This window comes from Polistes dominula, unplaced genomic scaffold, assembly GCF_049000335.1.
Source record: "Polistes dominula isolate Pdom_NZ unplaced genomic scaffold, Pdom_raw_medaka contig_22, whole genome shotgun sequence".
In the NCBI taxonomy this organism is placed as follows: Eukaryota; Metazoa; Arthropoda; class Insecta; order Hymenoptera; family Vespidae; genus Polistes; species Polistes dominula.
This window is the reverse complement of record NW_028300966.1, coordinates 4,330,759-4,347,795: the sequence shown is the minus strand read 5'-3', so window position 1 is coordinate 4,347,795 and position 17,037 is coordinate 4,330,759. Positions and strand designations below refer to the sequence as shown.

Below are 17,037 nucleotides of genomic sequence, written 5' to 3'. Positions count from 1 at the left end.
TATTACTATAATTAAATTAACTATTATTAATAATAATTTACAATCCCACTACTAATAATAAAAAATTAGAGGGAACTGCATTTTTATACTATTCGATAAATTAATCGAATTCACATGAATTTTATTTTGAATTTTATTGAAAATAAAAATTCAATTGTATTGAATATTTATCGGTATGCCCTACGTAATTTTTCCTTTGAAAAATAAGTACAAAAATAAGTCATATAATTTAAATTTATATACTTTATTAAAATTACCAATTTGTTTTGTATTGATTTTCTTAGCTTTTTAGTTTTATCAAATATTGTAAATATTGTTATGTTTTTCTTATTACATTTTGTGTAACTAAAATAAAAAGCAGAAAATAAATACTTTCAGTTATTAATTCAATTGGAACAATTGCGCGGGCGTGTGCACGCAACCAGCCAATTTGATCTCGAATCGAAACGAGACTTTATGGACGAATTAAACCTCGACGTTATCTTCGATCTTCAAATGATTAAAATCATCTCTTTCTTTTCTCTCTCTTACTCGTTTATAAAACGTTTCTTCTTAACGAAGAGTAATATTTCAATAGGAATTCTTTAATTTACTTGACTTTGGAAAAATAAACGAGGAACGATAATATTGCGAGATAAACAAGCAAATCATTGCTGCTTATTTCGTAAATATTCCTTTTTGAGCTTCTCTATTAAGAAAAGCATCCATCGAAGATATATGCTATGTTTTTTTCTCTCCTCATTTAGTACAAGCATAATTGTATTTAACATCAAGCGTATTAAATGCAATCTGTTGCGGGCTTGTTTATCTCGAGACTGCAAATTAAAAAAAAAAAAAGACCTTTACTTGTAACAAACAATATAATGTTAAAAGTAATCTGACATATTTATAGTCAAATTAAACAACAATATAAGCAAATACTCTTTTAAATTATCAATAATTTAATTTAATTTAAAAGATAAACCTCTATATACAATTTTGATTAAAAAATGATAAGAAAAATATCTTCCTGAAAAAATATACGTCACAAGTATAGATATTTTTGTTGTATATTTTTTTTTATGTCTTATTTATCAAAGAGAAAACAAAATAAAAGGGGAGAAAAAACGTGAGAAGTAAAGGAGCTAAAAATAATTTATTGTACCGTGTTGCGAAAAATGATCCAATTTATCTATAGTGAGAAATTCGTTCAATAGAAATATTAAATTTGTAAGTTAAGCCTTTTTTGGGAATTTTTTTTACGAACATTAAATGAGGAATAGAATTTCTTTTTTGAGGGTTGGTTAATCATATATTGAACTATGTAAACAAATATTTTTATTGATTTTAGATACAAAATGGCGTCGTTGTTATTAATCTTTTATATAACGATATTCGTATATCGTGGGATAAAATTTCAACACATTCTCGACCCTTTGATCCTTTACCTTTTATAAGAAGCCGTTCCTCTCTTCCCTACAGTCGACCAATTTCTGCAAATTCATTCGTAAGATTTCTTTGTATTTTCTTCCCTTCGTAAAATATTCCTTCGTCCTTCCGACGTAGTATATATATACGTGTATATGCCAGGTAAATTTAAAATTTTTAGTTAACAAAAGTATATCGTAAATCTGGACTACCTGAATAGAATACTGTGTGAATATATCCCTTACTTTTAGTAAGTAGTTTGGAAAAATTCTAAAAGAAAATTACAGTGAAAGAAAAAAAATATTCAACCATTTTTACATTTACATATATACATGAATATTTATAATCAATAAAATTTTAAGATATTTATTATAATATTTAATATAACATTATAAATAACAGAATAAATATACAGGGTGATTCACTAATTCTGGTTACCTAAATAGCTCTAAAAGTACGAAAGCAGCAGAAAAGTTTATTCAGAAAAAGTTACATGAATAATTCAGGACTAGATATAAAGTTATTTTTGTTGTTGTTAGGTTCAATATTTTTCGAAATTTATAGGTCAACACTTTGTTTTTTTAAATAGAATATTATATTTTAATACTTATGTTCTGATAGCGGCTGTCAAGACGAATCCAATAATATACAACATTAATATTTTTGAAGGTCAACGAAGATAAAATCTGCCAGCCACAATACAGTTTCACGCGTCTAGTCGCGTCATTGTCGCGTTGTGCTTGCGTCAAGGGTTGTGTCGCTGTAAACCAGATATTTTTATTACTCATGCGGGGAAAGTACTATCTTTGCGGTCGCTATTGGGGTTGAAAAGACGCTGTGTTTGCCTACTTTACAATTTGAATGCGAAAAGTTTACTTGTCGCACCCAAATTATACTTACCACACGCAAATTGACGATAAAAAAAAGACAATCAAAGTGTCAATATTGTAGGCGATAAGATTAATATGTAGTTTTTTCTTTATTTTATTTCTTGTTTAAAAACGCTATCTTAGACGATAAGATTAATATTTAGTTCTTCATTTATTTTATTTTATAATTTTTTAACTTTTTCAGTATTGTTTTGTGGAGAGGGAGGGCTCCGTCCTCCAACCCCCCGCCGGGTCTCTGCCCCTGGACCCCGCCGGAACTTCGCCCCTGGACCCCAATTATGTACCAAATATGTCCTCGCATTCGTAATAAAAAATAGAATGTGCAACTTCGCTCTCGTGGGCAATCGACAACTTTTCGCACTAGTTGTACAGTATACTATTTCTGAATAGTTTTTATTGGTCATTGTCAAGTTTTGTATTTAATGTGGCATATCATTGGATTCGTTTTGACAGCCGCTATCAGAAAATAAGCATTAAAATATAGTATTGTATTTAACTAAACAAAGTGAACCTATAGATCTGTATATACTGTACCTAGCAAAAAAAACGTTATGTTATAGTCCTGAATTTTTCATGCAACTTTTTCTTAATAAACTTTTTTGCTACTATCATACTTTTGGAGCTATTTAGTTGGCAAATCACCTTGTATATATAATTGATGTCCAGGAAACTTCAGATTAAACTTATAATTTGTATTAGGTAGTGTAAATGTAAAATTATGAGCTTAAAATATATGCATATATTCACTTTAGATTTTCAATTATCATTGAAATTAAATGATGCTACATGAATTGTCCATTTTTTTCGAGTTACTAAACGTAATTTTATATTTCGTGTTATAATTAAATGTTGTCCTTTTATATTGTATCTTTTTCACTTATTTCCTATCATCCGAAAGGAACTCATGCAGGCAAATATTGAAGTAAAGAAAAAGAATGGTTCTTTCCTATTCAATTAGTTTTCCATCGTTCGTTTACTTGGTCACCCATTCGGTCATACACATACACAGGGACAATTGTATCATATATATATATATATATATATATATATATATATATATATATATATATATATATATGTATATATATATATGTTTCTTGTTATTTCCTATTTGCCATTTAATTATCGACCTTACTGACCCCGTTATTTAATTACTTCGGATCACTCTGTACAAGGCTTATTCTTATGTATATGTAGTATATTGTATTGCTTTACCCATTGAAACGTTCATAACCTCTAAAATGAGAAAGAAAAGAATATTAGAAGAAAAAAAAATAAGGGATAGAGAAAGAGAGAAGAAGAAAGAAACCAATATATGCAATAAAACTATAATGGTTGACGCATTTAATGGCTTAATTGGCGTGATGTGCGTTATATCTTCGTTTTCTCTCTCTCTCTCTCTCTCTCTCTCTCTCTCTCTCTCTCTCTCTCTCTCTCTCTCTCTCTCTCTTTCTGATTCTGTTTCTCTTTCCCTTTACTGTCCGCCATTGTAGCAACGCTACCACCACCGGATGCCGTGTTTCCCATCGATTATGCTATATACACGCTATCATGTATATATATATATGTATATGTAGATTATGCATTCTCCTCTTCCTCGCACAACCGTATCATTTTCATGTGTCTCTTTGTCAAGGTCATGGTCTCAATATCGCATTGCAACAACATTGTCCCAATGGAATACCTTCGCTTTCCAGCAACTTCATACATATGCATTTCATGGATGGTCATTGGGTAATATTATTATAGTCAAATTTTCAGTCAATACTCTTCGTTACTAACAATAACACGTTTTTGAAGTAAAAACTTCTTTAAAATGGGGGTGATTTGGAAAAAAGAGAACGGAAACGCGGCGATGAAACGGCTATATTACTAACAAGGAGAGTGCAAGGCCTTAGTCTCACGGATTTTGTTCAAATTTTGTAGGATGATAGATTTTGCTTCTCTGTTCACGAATATATATGGTAATAGGGGCTACTACTCAATAATTTTTTTAGATATTTACAATTAAAGATGTTAAATATGCTATTGAGTCCTTAAGGGGTAACACCACTATAGAATTTTCAAAAAATCGATTTTTTGTTTTTTAGCCCAAAGTGTACTTTAGACATCTAAAAACATTATGCACGATCAGTGGGTGGAATAACTGATAAAAACTACACTTTTCCAAATTCAAGCAATACAAATGGAATGCTGAATGCGATAGTCATAGATAAACACCTAATCGTAGGATGGTTATTAAAAGAAATAGAATTCATGGTAAACAAAGTAAATATAAAATATCCTTTTTGTGAATCTCAGGTATAAAATTTTGTTGGTTATGATGATTTTCGAATTCTCACTTTCATCTACATTTTTGGGCTGTCTAAAAAAAATTTTAGAAATCACGAAATAAAGTCGTTACAGAAAACATATGGAAATTACTGCAGGACTGAACGAAGATTCTGATATAAATGCAATAAGAGATCTAATAGAGATATTTTCTAAAAATGCTTTTTCAACTGCATAGCCTGCCACACTTCGAGACCCTTATTATTTATAACATATTTCGTTTTTATTCTTTGAACCACAAACTTAAATTCTCTTAATAGTCTCGTCTAAATAAAGATCTGAGCAACAAAAATCAAAAGAACGCATTGAATTGTATCGTTCTCTTAGCTTATCGAACTATGTACACAATGAGTCTCAAATATCAGCCCCGTGGTAAACTCCATTGATTCACGGTAGGCGTTCAGCGTGTTAAAAATGTTTTTATTTGATGGAAAAATTAATATAAATTTCTTTATTACGTAAATATTATAATTAACAATATAATTTTCTTATATGCCTGGGTCAATATAAGTCTTTGTATATTTTTTATAAAAACATATAAAAATGAAATTCAATAGACATATTTTAATCTTAATGAATTGAATATATTTATGAAGGAAAATAAAAGTATGACAGTAATTTACTTGCTTTTGAATGGAGTTTGTCAGCTGCTTCTAATGTATTTTACAGTGTTGTCTAATTCTTCTTTTTCTCTGATGTATCTTGTAATCATTTTTTTTTTTTTTTGTAAAATGTGTTGCAGACAATACAATTATTATATTCTATATATTTCATGATTATTAATTATAATATTTTTCAATAAAATAGAAACATTTTTAAATAGAAAATAAATTATACGTATATATATATACCTTCCAGACTCACATAGACTTACACACTTATACAACTTACAAAAGCAGACTTCACACCTTCTTTCTTTATTTCGACCGTCGGTTTGTTTGGATCTTATTCTTTTGTCGCATACCTACGTACTTATCTCTATTTATTCTATACCCTTCTATCGTTCCTACCTACGAACAGGTTTAGCATCGACAGGTTTAGTGTCTATGCTTCGTAGAATGAAGTCGCACACAAACACACACATGTACAACCAGGAGCAATAACTACGAAGCAGAGCATAAAGAGGAGACCAAATTATGAATCGTGTTATAGCGAAACCGTGTAATGAGATACCGTGTTGTTGGAGGATTTGCCGTAATTTGTGAATCGTGTTATAGCGAAATCGTATTAGGAGAAACCGTAGTGTTGGAGAGATACCTACTTAAAAACATAAGTTCTTCGACTGGCCGCTAGATTTCGCACTTTTCTCACAAGCAAAACTGTTTCATGAAAACTATAAAAGACCTCTAGCATTAAAAAAATTTCCGGTCCTATTTTACTGATTAACATTGGTACTATATCACTAAACTTTCTCAGTGTAAGGCTAAGTCGATGATGCAACTGTGATGAAAAATTGTTGCCATTTTTAAATTTTAATATACCAACAGTTCAGAATTATTTTTGTAGAATGATAGGTTCTTCGCACCTTTTACTTCGTAAGGGGTAGACTAGGAGATGTGGAGCGTCACATTAAATATATGTATTAAGAGGATATTCTGGTCTAGAAATTTGAAAAAATCGATTTTTTTTTCCTATTTTCAAAGCTTTAACCTTTTAAGAATATGTCCTTAAAAGGATTTTTCAAAATTCAAATTATTTTCAGAGATATAGCTGTTTTAGTGACGCGGCATCCTATAATCCTACCCTTATTACGCGAAACTTTGAACGCTTTTTTCCCGAAACTGTTTTTTTTCACGGTTGTCATGATTTCTCAAGTTCTACTAAACTGATTTACTTGAAATTTGGTGAGAGTCTTCTCTATTCATTTCTCTATCGTACTAACTAAACTCTTACAATAATTTTTAAATTTTACTATTTTTAAAAAATTCGAAAAAGGAAAAAAAGTGGTAAAAAATATGTATCATTTTTTCAGACAGCCGTAATTTAGAGAAAAAAAATTTTTTTTTAACTTTTTTTTAGTTAGTACAATAGCGGCATTATTCTAAATTAATAATCTTTTTAATTTTTTTATTTCGAATTACTAAGAGTGCTGCAATCGTGACAATCGTCGCGCGCCATTTTTTTAGGACACCCCATTTCATCAGCCTATATCTTTTTCAATTTTGAATTTTTTCACTATTTTTTTTTCATCTATTCTTGAAATATTATTAAATATCTTGTAACATTATCGATAGTGAAAATATTATTTGTCTTTTGGTTATTGCACTTGAAAAAAATACCTAAAATTCATACCTCTAGACCAGAATACCCCCTTAAGTGAACATTTAAAATAAAATACATTTTTCATAAATAATAGTATTGAATTGAATAAACAAAACTTCATAACGTTGGAAGTATACCGACTGTACAACATACCGGACATCATTGATGTTTGAAATTCACGACGATTAAGATGGACAAGTCAAGTGGTGCCCATAAGGACGGTCGAACAGAAAAAGATTATTGGGTAGACCGAGACGTAGATGGGAGGGACAATATTAGGAAAGATCTTAAAGAAATAGGCTACGAAGATCGCGAATGGAGAGGAGGTCACGCTCAGGAACAGGAACAATGGCAGATTTAGTATTTGCGGCAATGAACTTTCAAGCTCCTATTGCTAATTAATAATTATAATAATAATATTATTGAATGATAATGTGTTTCTTTTACAACGACTTTTGAAGAGAAAATTTTGTTAGAATCCTTGTGATTCAGAACTCGATGAAACGAAAAAGTACGACCAAAATTGTTCTGTTTTTTTTTTTCAGGCATCTAAAGGAATTAGTTACAACAACAAAAAATACTTGGGTGTGCTGACCCATGATAAAGATATCTCAAATTCACAGAAGGATTATCATTTACTTGAGTTTCAAATAAGGATACATTATATTTGCTTAGGTTAGGACGGGATATCTTTACATAAACAAACATTCTACATTTTTTGTTTCTATCTATGGCTATCACATTTGGCATTCTATCTTAATTGTTAGAATTTGGAAAGTGTTAGTTTTAGTCAGCTACTCCCATCCCAAGATCATTCCGGTGCCCTTTGGTATATATGGTAGCAATATTATAATAAATAAATCCTACAATTATCTTACTTCTGATACTCTGCATTCGACTCATTCTTTCGAAGCTTGATTTTAAGAAGGTTTCACTTCTAACACGTCTGATCTGCACATATGATATTTTTATCTTTCTTTTCTTTCATTCAAATTATGCATGAAAGAAAAAAAAAGAAGAAATGTATAATTACATATGATCGATAAGTTAATTTTTGTAGAAATATTTTTTGATTGTTTCTAATTATATCATGTGGAATTTTGTATATTTCAAATAGTAAGAGTAATTTCTCTTGTTAATTACGTACTATAGGTATACATATATTCAAATAATGATATCTATTTGTTTTTGTCCAATTAAAATGTTGGAGAGATATTTGGTTTCAAATTTTTCAATTAAAACGAAAAATTTTTTATTTTTCGGAACAATAGTGAAAAATTGCTATTACTCGTGCACTAAAAAATTCGTATTTATTCTGGCGTAATTAAAACGTTCCCTATGTATTTATGATCGATATCGTCCAATTGCGTATGAAAGTATTTCCAAATGTATTTATTTCAAATTATATCACAGAACGATATACTTTTATTTCCATTTGAAAGAAATTTTTATATTAAAAAAAATTTCTGTCATTTGTTTATACTGGCATCATTCGCATTTGCGTATGTGTTCAATAGAGTATAACATTTAGATATACAGATATATCGTTGTAAGTATAACGACGATAGTTTCTCTCAAAGAAATTTCCATGCTAAATGATTATTCGTGTTCTCCTTAACGATTTTCACTCACGAAAGAAAGAAAAAAAATAAAGAAAACTAAAAATCTCGGAATAGTTATAATAGTAATTGAACGTGTTGTTTGATACGATTTGCATATGGAAGTCGATTGGTATATGTTAAACAATGCGAGTTATTTAACAAATTAAATAAACTATCCTAACCTTCAAAAGCAACAATAACAAAAATTTTATTGTGCATTATTTTTTTTTATTATTTAACGATGTTGTATTTTTTTGTGTTTATTTGTCAAAAGAAATAGATAAAATATTATAAAACGTTATCATCTATTCCTCCTTTTTGTTTTTCCCATCTCTCTTTCTCTTTTTTTTTGCTTTCCCTTCCATCATTTTACATTTTTCCATCCTTCTGCCATTTTTGTTACTCCCTCTTCCATAATTTCCTTTTTTCTTTTTCTTTTTCATTGTATTCCTCCCCTCTTTCTCTTTCATATTCATACTTTTTAAAGAATCTCGGTGAGGATACTTCAACCGTCTCATTCTTAATTGCTACTCTCCATTAACTTCAGCCACAAGATGTCGGAGGATAAGAAACTAAAATCAAAGTAAATGAGAGTGTATTATGAATATTAATGGTGATTTTCAAAACATACGGTGGTTCCGGTTAAAGTGCGTTTCCTACTCTTCTTTATGTCGTCTGTTTTTCTCTCTTTCTCTTTCTTTTTTTTTCGAATCAAGTCGAGACATGACGTCATAGATCTTTTATTCACCGTTTTTCCATTTTCTTTTCTCTCTCTCTCGTTTTTAATTTTCATCGTATTTTTTTAAATCTCTTTTTTCCCTCTATTTCTCACGTAAATCCTTTTCTTCTTTTTTTCCCTTTCTTTCTATTTTCTTCTTTTTTGTCATTCAGATTTGAAAATCTCCGTTGAAAGATAATTCCACTCGTAAAATCTCACTTTTCAAAATCTCTTTCGAACAAGCGAAGATAGTACCTTTTTGCTGATTCAAGATTTAAGATCATAATCAACATTAATTATTTGTCGTTCCAAAGACAGAAGATAATTTTGCTATTGCAAATTATTTTTTTACAAGCATATAACGATTTTTCAAAGAGAGAGAAACAAAAGAAAAAAGAATTGTAATAATAATTTTGATATTTTATCTTTCATCTCTAGAATAAAACGTATAATTGATGATAATTGGTGGTAAGAAAAATTTGCTCTAATTGCGAGCCACGTATTTTTCGTTTTACAAACATTTTTCCATATAAGTTTAAATTATGATAATATTATTATAATGATAATAATAATGATATTAATTATAAGGATTGTACTCGGATAAAATATTATTTCCAAATTATTTTATCCATGTTTTAACAATAAGCACAGAAAATATTATCTCAGTATTATTTATTAGCGAGAAAAAGAAATTTTTTTTTTACAATAAAAAATATCTCGTAAGATTTGTGATTTAAATCATTATCATTATTATTCCTTAATTAATTTCTACTGTCAAAATTCACAATCAATTTATATATCCTTTAAAAGTACCTGTAATTAGAATAGTGCGAGAAATTTAAATAGAAATGTATTTATCCTTTTGATATTCTGATTGAACATCGGTTTAATTGGCGAACGGTAATATTTTTGCATTACGTGATAACTACGTGCCGTGATTAAAAATAGACATTTTGCAACGATTGTTTCTCTCATCGATAGAAGATAGATGACATGCAAACACACACAAACACATACACCTACACGTACATATAACTTATTTACATACGTTGATACAAAACAGGCAGATGACTTTTCTTCTCTTGTATTTCTTCCACTTAACATTGATTCACGTTGATTCCGATTGGTATAATAGTAGTCATATACGTATACATATATAAATTGAAGGGTAGCTCTAACGGCTCAACTTCCATTTAATGAATAAATATCAACATAGAAATAAAAATAAAAAAGTATTGTCATATTCTTTTTTCTTTTTAATATTACAAAATCTTTTTATTCTGCGTAATTTAACGAAATTAAAAAGATTAAAATACAAATGTCCTTTTTGTTAAACTGGTTTGATGGATAAATTAAAGAGAAAAAGAAAAAAAAAGAAAGGGAATGAAATTTCGAAAGCGAGGGTATTTGTCTGGTTTCTTTAACGTAACACATGTCTTCCCCTATATACATACTATGTATGTGCTTCATTGCTGATACTTTTTCTGTTGCGCCATAAGACCGCGTAACACACTTTACCCTGAAGGTATCTCTTATGTACAAGTATATTATATATATATATATATATATATATATGAAATTTATGCGTTTGTACGTGGTTCACGTAGCGACCTTTATCTTTCGTGTGGTTACCACTTGGAGAATTACTTCGAAATGCCGGTGCCGAGATTACTCGTATTTTGTGTTTATATGTATTATGAACATTTTTATAGTATTCGAAAGTGTATGCTAGTAATAGTAATAGTAGTAGTGAAATGTGTATATAATAGTATCGAGAGGAACGAGTTCGAGATTTTTTAATAGCCTGGAGCAATAGCTCCCTAAGGCAGGTATATACTATTACTACTACTATTACAACTAGTAGCCTTTTGATTTTATTTTGATAAGATGAAGAATGAGAAAAAGAATAACAGGTTAAAAAGGGTAGGGGCACGGTCACGTGTTCGTATTTTCGATAGCTTTGGGCGATAAGCAAGATGGCCGTTCGCTCAGTTCGGCCTTTGCTCGTTACGCGTTTTAATATATTTCATGTTCGGTAGTAAAAGGTACGTTTAAAATTCAAAGGATTGAATTATAGAGACAAAAAGTGAACCAACGGAAAACTATTGAGAAATATTTCATTAGACGATTATTTTATTTGATCAAGATGGCGTAGACTAAAGATATTATCTTATAATCGAAAAGAATTATATTAACACTTTTTTTATGACCAAAGAATATATATAAATAATTTGATTTCTTACAAAACAAAAGGATATTAAGTGTCTTGATGTTTTTTTATTTAACGATTTATAAATTTAATCACATAATTTATTATTTCCTTCGCACGCGCATAAATAAAATATTTTCCCTTAGTTCATAGGTATGTACATGTGGGACGAGCACCTCCATGCCAAACTTATTGGGCATTCGTGGAAAGAAATTGGTTGGTGGGCTCTGAATAGCTCAATTGGATTAAAGAGCAGTCGCACGGAAAGCGAAAGATCCGGGTTCGAGTCCCGGCCCAGTTTTTTTCACGAATCCCACATTTGGGGGGTTCGTAGCCGGAATCATAGGAAGGGAATAGGTCTCACGATTGCAATATCAAATCATATAAAGTTGATTCAAGTCGCAAAAATGTGTTACGGTTACTATTAGTGCGAATCCGATTGAAAGTATTTCCTGAAATGGGATATTCAGTTGGGAGTCCATTCCTTCGTTGAAAATGCTGTCACATCCATAGATTTGTTATTGTATAGTCTTTATCATCACGGTTTTAATGGGGATGTGATTGAGAATGCAACCAAAAAAATTAATGAACTTACTGAAAAAATAAAAAAGGACTACAAAAAAAAAATTGGCAGAAATTAAAATAATTGTAAAAAACGACAAGGAAGCATCAAAGGGAAAGAAAAATTTCAAAATGATGAAATAACTAAAACCAATTTCTTTAAATATATAACTATAAAAATATAAAATATACAATAGTATTGTATAGTGTAATACATATTATGAGCTCGATTTAATTATGTAAATATTATATGTCTGTTTTATTCAGTCAGTTTCTGTTTTCTGTATTAATCTGTACAACAATTGTTTAGGTATATATCTCTCCAGAATTTTCATACGAAACAATTATAATTGAATTATCTTCTGTAATATATAAATTTTAATTTATTCATATTATATAACAATTTTGGGATTCAAGTGAGTTTGACGATTGAATGTATTCTTCAAAGAAAGAAAGAGAGAGAAAGAAATAGAAATAGAGGGAAGAAAGAGAGAGAGAGAGAGAGGGAACAAGAAGAATGCAAAATTACAAGAGATGATCTTCAATTTATGGATGAGGCCCTAAACAAAGTGCGTTATGCGGAAAGGTTGACTACGCGTGAATGCTAAATTAAAAGTTGAGTAGTAATCGGTAGTGTTGGTGTAACAGTAAGATAGAAGACGGTAGTAAGTGTTAAAAGTAAGTAAAGAGGCTAGGACGTTGGCTCAAGTTAAGGTAACATATGAAACAAAAGAGTAAGAAGAAAATAGCTGATGTGAAGAATTGGACAAAACGATCGTCGAAGGCACAGAAAGAAAAGAAGATGAAATCCAGAACAGAAAGGCAAGGGCAAAAATGAAGTAGCTGAAGAAGAAGTAGAAAAGGAAGAATTAATTAATTACACATGTGAACAGATTGACTCAATGAAGTTGATGACGAAGTTGATGACGAAGTTGATGATGATGAAGATGACACGATGATGATGACGAAAAAAAAAAGAAACGAAGTAACGAGTAACGAAGGATGCCACCAAAGGGGAGATGATGTTGGGTGGCGGAACATTCGGGGTCGGATGTTGTTGTTGGGGGGGGGGGGTGGAATGTGGGACGAGCGCCTCCATGCCAAACTTATTGGGCATTCGTGGAAATGAATTGGTCAGTGGGCCCTGGATAGCTCAATTGGATATAAGAGACGTCGCCCGGAAAGCGAAAGATTCGGGTTCGAGTCCCAGTCCAGTCCGTCCAGTGGTCCAGTTTTTTTTCACGAATCCTACATATATATATATATATATATATATATATATATATATATATATATATATATATATACAGTGGCGGCCATATACAATACTTACGTACACCTAGCAAAATCATATTGAAATCGTTGTATATATGTTCATTCAAAAGATATACAAAAACCTATTTAATTTTTTATAAGTCCCTAGTATACATTATTAGATAAAAAAAAGTTTTCTTAATTGTTCATATTTAGAGAATTTTTAATATTTTTCTATTCCTAAGTAAAATTCTTGCAGACACTTACTTACGTACACTGAGATTTGTCATATTTAATGCGCAATTTTGAGAATTTAACAGTATTCTTCAATTTCTATCGACAATTTGAATAAATTATACGTGATATAAAGTCTTTCGTAATGAGTAAGCTAAAAAATATTGCGCCAGAACAACCACGATTAGTGCAACGTCTCCGCAAAAGTGAAAAATCATATCGACAAATATCTGCAGAACTGGGACTGTCAGTTATGGCATGTCACTAAGCACTCAAATATATTGAACGTAATGGTATATCGGATAACATTCCTCGTAAGTCAAGACCTCGAAAAACTGATAGAAGAACTGACCGAAAAATTCATCGTCTATCTGAAAGTGATAGACTTAAAACTACAGTCGATATACAATGAGAGATAACTGCAAATTTACATACTAAAATAAGTGTAAGAATTGTTCAACGACTGAATGAAATGGACGTGTTACCAGAAGAAAACCATTCAAAAAAAATTTTACTTAGGAATAGAAAAATATTAAAAATTCTCTAAATATGAACAATTAAGAAAACTTTTTTTTATCTAATAATGTATACTAGGGACTTATAAAAAATTAAATAGGTTTTTGTATATCTTTTGAATGAACATATATACAACGATTTCAATATGATTTTGCTAGGTGTACGTAAGTATTGTATATGGCCGCCACTGTATATGGGTCCATACATATATACATATAGTTTATACACTTATATTATAAACAAATATAAAATATATGATTTATTTCATTGTTTATTAGGTTCGATCGTAATGCGAACGCGTGCTTTTTTTCAACTAGCAAAAAAGAAAGAAAGTATATAGGTTTTAGATAGAAACAAAAAAATAATAAAAAAAATAAAAATATAGGGAGGTAGTAACTACAGGCGTAATTCTCGGTCGCTAATTATATTACGGCTGTACGTGACTAGAAACAAAGGACGCGATGTGTCGAGCATGTAACTCTCGCGCGTACTGTGTTCCTAGACGAGTTATATACCTCAGAACGAGTAAGAAGAAGTATGGTCGGTGAAGGGAAGTGCAGGATGAAGAAGAAGAAGAGAAAGATCTTTTTGCTTCTCTTGCTAATCGAAAGAAGAGTCAATACTTTTACTACTACCACTCTCTTTTCAATTATTCTTTGAATATTACTTTATTTTTTCTTTATTTTTATATTTTTCTTTTCTTTTCGATTTTTTCACTACGTTCTCCCACGCCAGAAAAAATATTGTCTCCTACACGTAATAAGAGTCTCTCTCTTTCTCTTTCTCTTTCTCTTTCTCTTTCTATTTCTCTTTCTCTTTCCTTTTCTCACTCGTTCGAAGTTAACTTAATCGAACGAAGTTAATTAGTTTGTACATTTTGTTACAGTCACTAATGGACCGAATTTGTCTTATTTTTCAAGTCTCAATTGTACTGTTTTTCTGTAATAGTCCAATCAGTATTTTTTGTCGACAGTCGATGAAATTTCGTTGCTAATTGCTTTTCTTTCTCTCTCTTTCTTTCTCTCTTACCCTCTATTCCTCTTTCTCATTTGATTAAATTGTTTCTTTTTTTTATTCTTTAATATATTTTTAATTTTCTATATTTTTAATTTCCTTCAATTATTATTTCATTTACTTTAACAGACGTACAGACACACACACAAATACAGAGAATAATATAAACCTTGTATACAAATTTATCTTAATTGTGTTTCCTTTAGTTGTTCAAGGAAAAACAGAAAAGAAATAAATAAAGAAATAAGTAACCTTTTTAAAACGTAAAATTAAATATATCTCGCATATTTTTTCGTAAAAATAAACAAAATGTAATACGCGAAAACCTATTTAATTTCGTAATGAGTTATGACCTATTCGTCTCATATCTCATACATATATATACTTTTCGAGAACTTTCGTCTAACGAATAAATTTTTGTCTAGCAAAAATTTCGTATCCACAAAAAAAAAAAAAAGGAAAGAAATCAACCAATATTCGAACTAATTAAAAAATAATTAATTTAAATAAACCAAAAATTAAATCACATCACTTTTATATCTCTTATTCGTATTTTCTGTTTTCTATTTCTCGTCTCATCAAATATTTGAATCCATAAGATAATTATGTATATAAAAAGAAGGGAGAGAGAGAGATAAAAAAAGATTTTGGAGACCTTGAACAGGATTTATCATTATAATAGTTCAATAAACTTCTGTGAACTTAGAATAACAAAATTTATTGCTATTTCGTAATATTTCTTTTCTTTCTACTTTTTTCATTCTTACATATTCTAGTACATAAAATATTATAACAAATAGAGATTGGGAAGAAAGAAAAAAAAGCTTATTCTGTCTTTCTATCTTTTTTTTCTTTTCAATATTACATGATTCACACGATCCTACAAAAGAAGAAGCATGACCCATAAAAAGTAGTTAGAGTTTGAAAAAGATCCTTGACCGGTGTTCTCGTTGTTATTAGATAATTCTCGTGCACGTGGCCGTTAAGGCAAACAAGATAGATAGATAAATAAAATAGTAAGATAGTGATAGAGATCGAAAGATGAGATGGAGATAAGAATCTTTGATCAAGAGTAACAATTCTCGAGGAATTGCATCGTGTTTCAACTCTGATGGTCAATTTTTGCTTTATGTACATGTAGTAAGTTTGTTTGTTACTCTTATTATTTCGTATTGTGTTAGTAGTAGTATCTCTTTCTTTCCCTCTTCTTCTCTTTCTCGTACGCATGTAATAAATACGTATACTGAGAAAATTGCGTTTGTATGTATTTATACGTATATTGTGTCTGTTCATGATGTTTTGAATTATAGTATGTCTATCACTGTCTTTATATTTCTCTCTCATTTATTCTCTTGTCGATGTAATACTCTGATCACGACTTACTCTTGCTCAACGGTTTGTCAAGGACTTCCAGAGAAACGTGCAATGCGAAGTGAACAATTAATTCTTGACTTCTCTAGAGAAACGCGTAAATGGTATCGCTCTTACATGACCCGATTGATTTGAAACATGAGAAAGAAAGAGGGAGAGAGAGAGAGAAATACAAATTATGTTCATTTTTATTTTTTACTTTTTGAAATGAAAACTTCATCTTTTTTGTTCTATCTAACTATTATTCAATTTCCTTCTCGTCAAAACGAAAGAAATGAAGAGTTCAATAAAAACATATTTTTCATTGATATTCCTTTTCTTTTTCTTTTCTTTTATTTCATTTCATTTTATTTTAATTATTATTTAATCAACTTCGTCGATATATAAGTGAAAGATTGATAAAAAAAAATTATTTTTCACATATAGAAATATATATTATTTGTTATAAAATGTTGGTTTTTAATATAATTCTAAATCATTTAATAAATTATAACAACACACAAAATAATACCGCAATTAAAATAGAATACATAAAATACACGACAAAATATAAAAAGTAAAGTTAGTTATGTCATATATAAATCTGAAAAAAACGTATGACGTGAATATATCCAAATAATTGATTTGTAGTACAACGTCATCTATCGAAAACTTCTACTACTTAAAAAC

General features: G+C 29.8%; 2 protein-coding genes across 3 annotated transcripts in view; both read left to right on the top strand.

Moving 5' to 3' along the window:
- LOC149032468 (uncharacterized) overlaps positions 1 to 2,910 on the top strand; it is a 155,619-nt gene extending 152,709 nt beyond the window's left edge. Inside the window, exon 4 of the mRNA XM_089172956.1 lies at positions 2,482 to 2,910. Within this exon, the coding sequence (XP_089029082.1) occupies positions 2,482 to 2,687 (206 nt within the window). The 3' untranslated portion in view covers positions 2,688 to 2,910. The remainder of the gene's footprint in view (positions 1 to 2,481) is intronic.
- Positions 1 to 17,037, top strand: part of Ecr (ecdysone receptor) — a 60,939-nt gene that overhangs the window by 3,616 nt on the left and 40,286 nt on the right. The window lies entirely within an intron of this gene.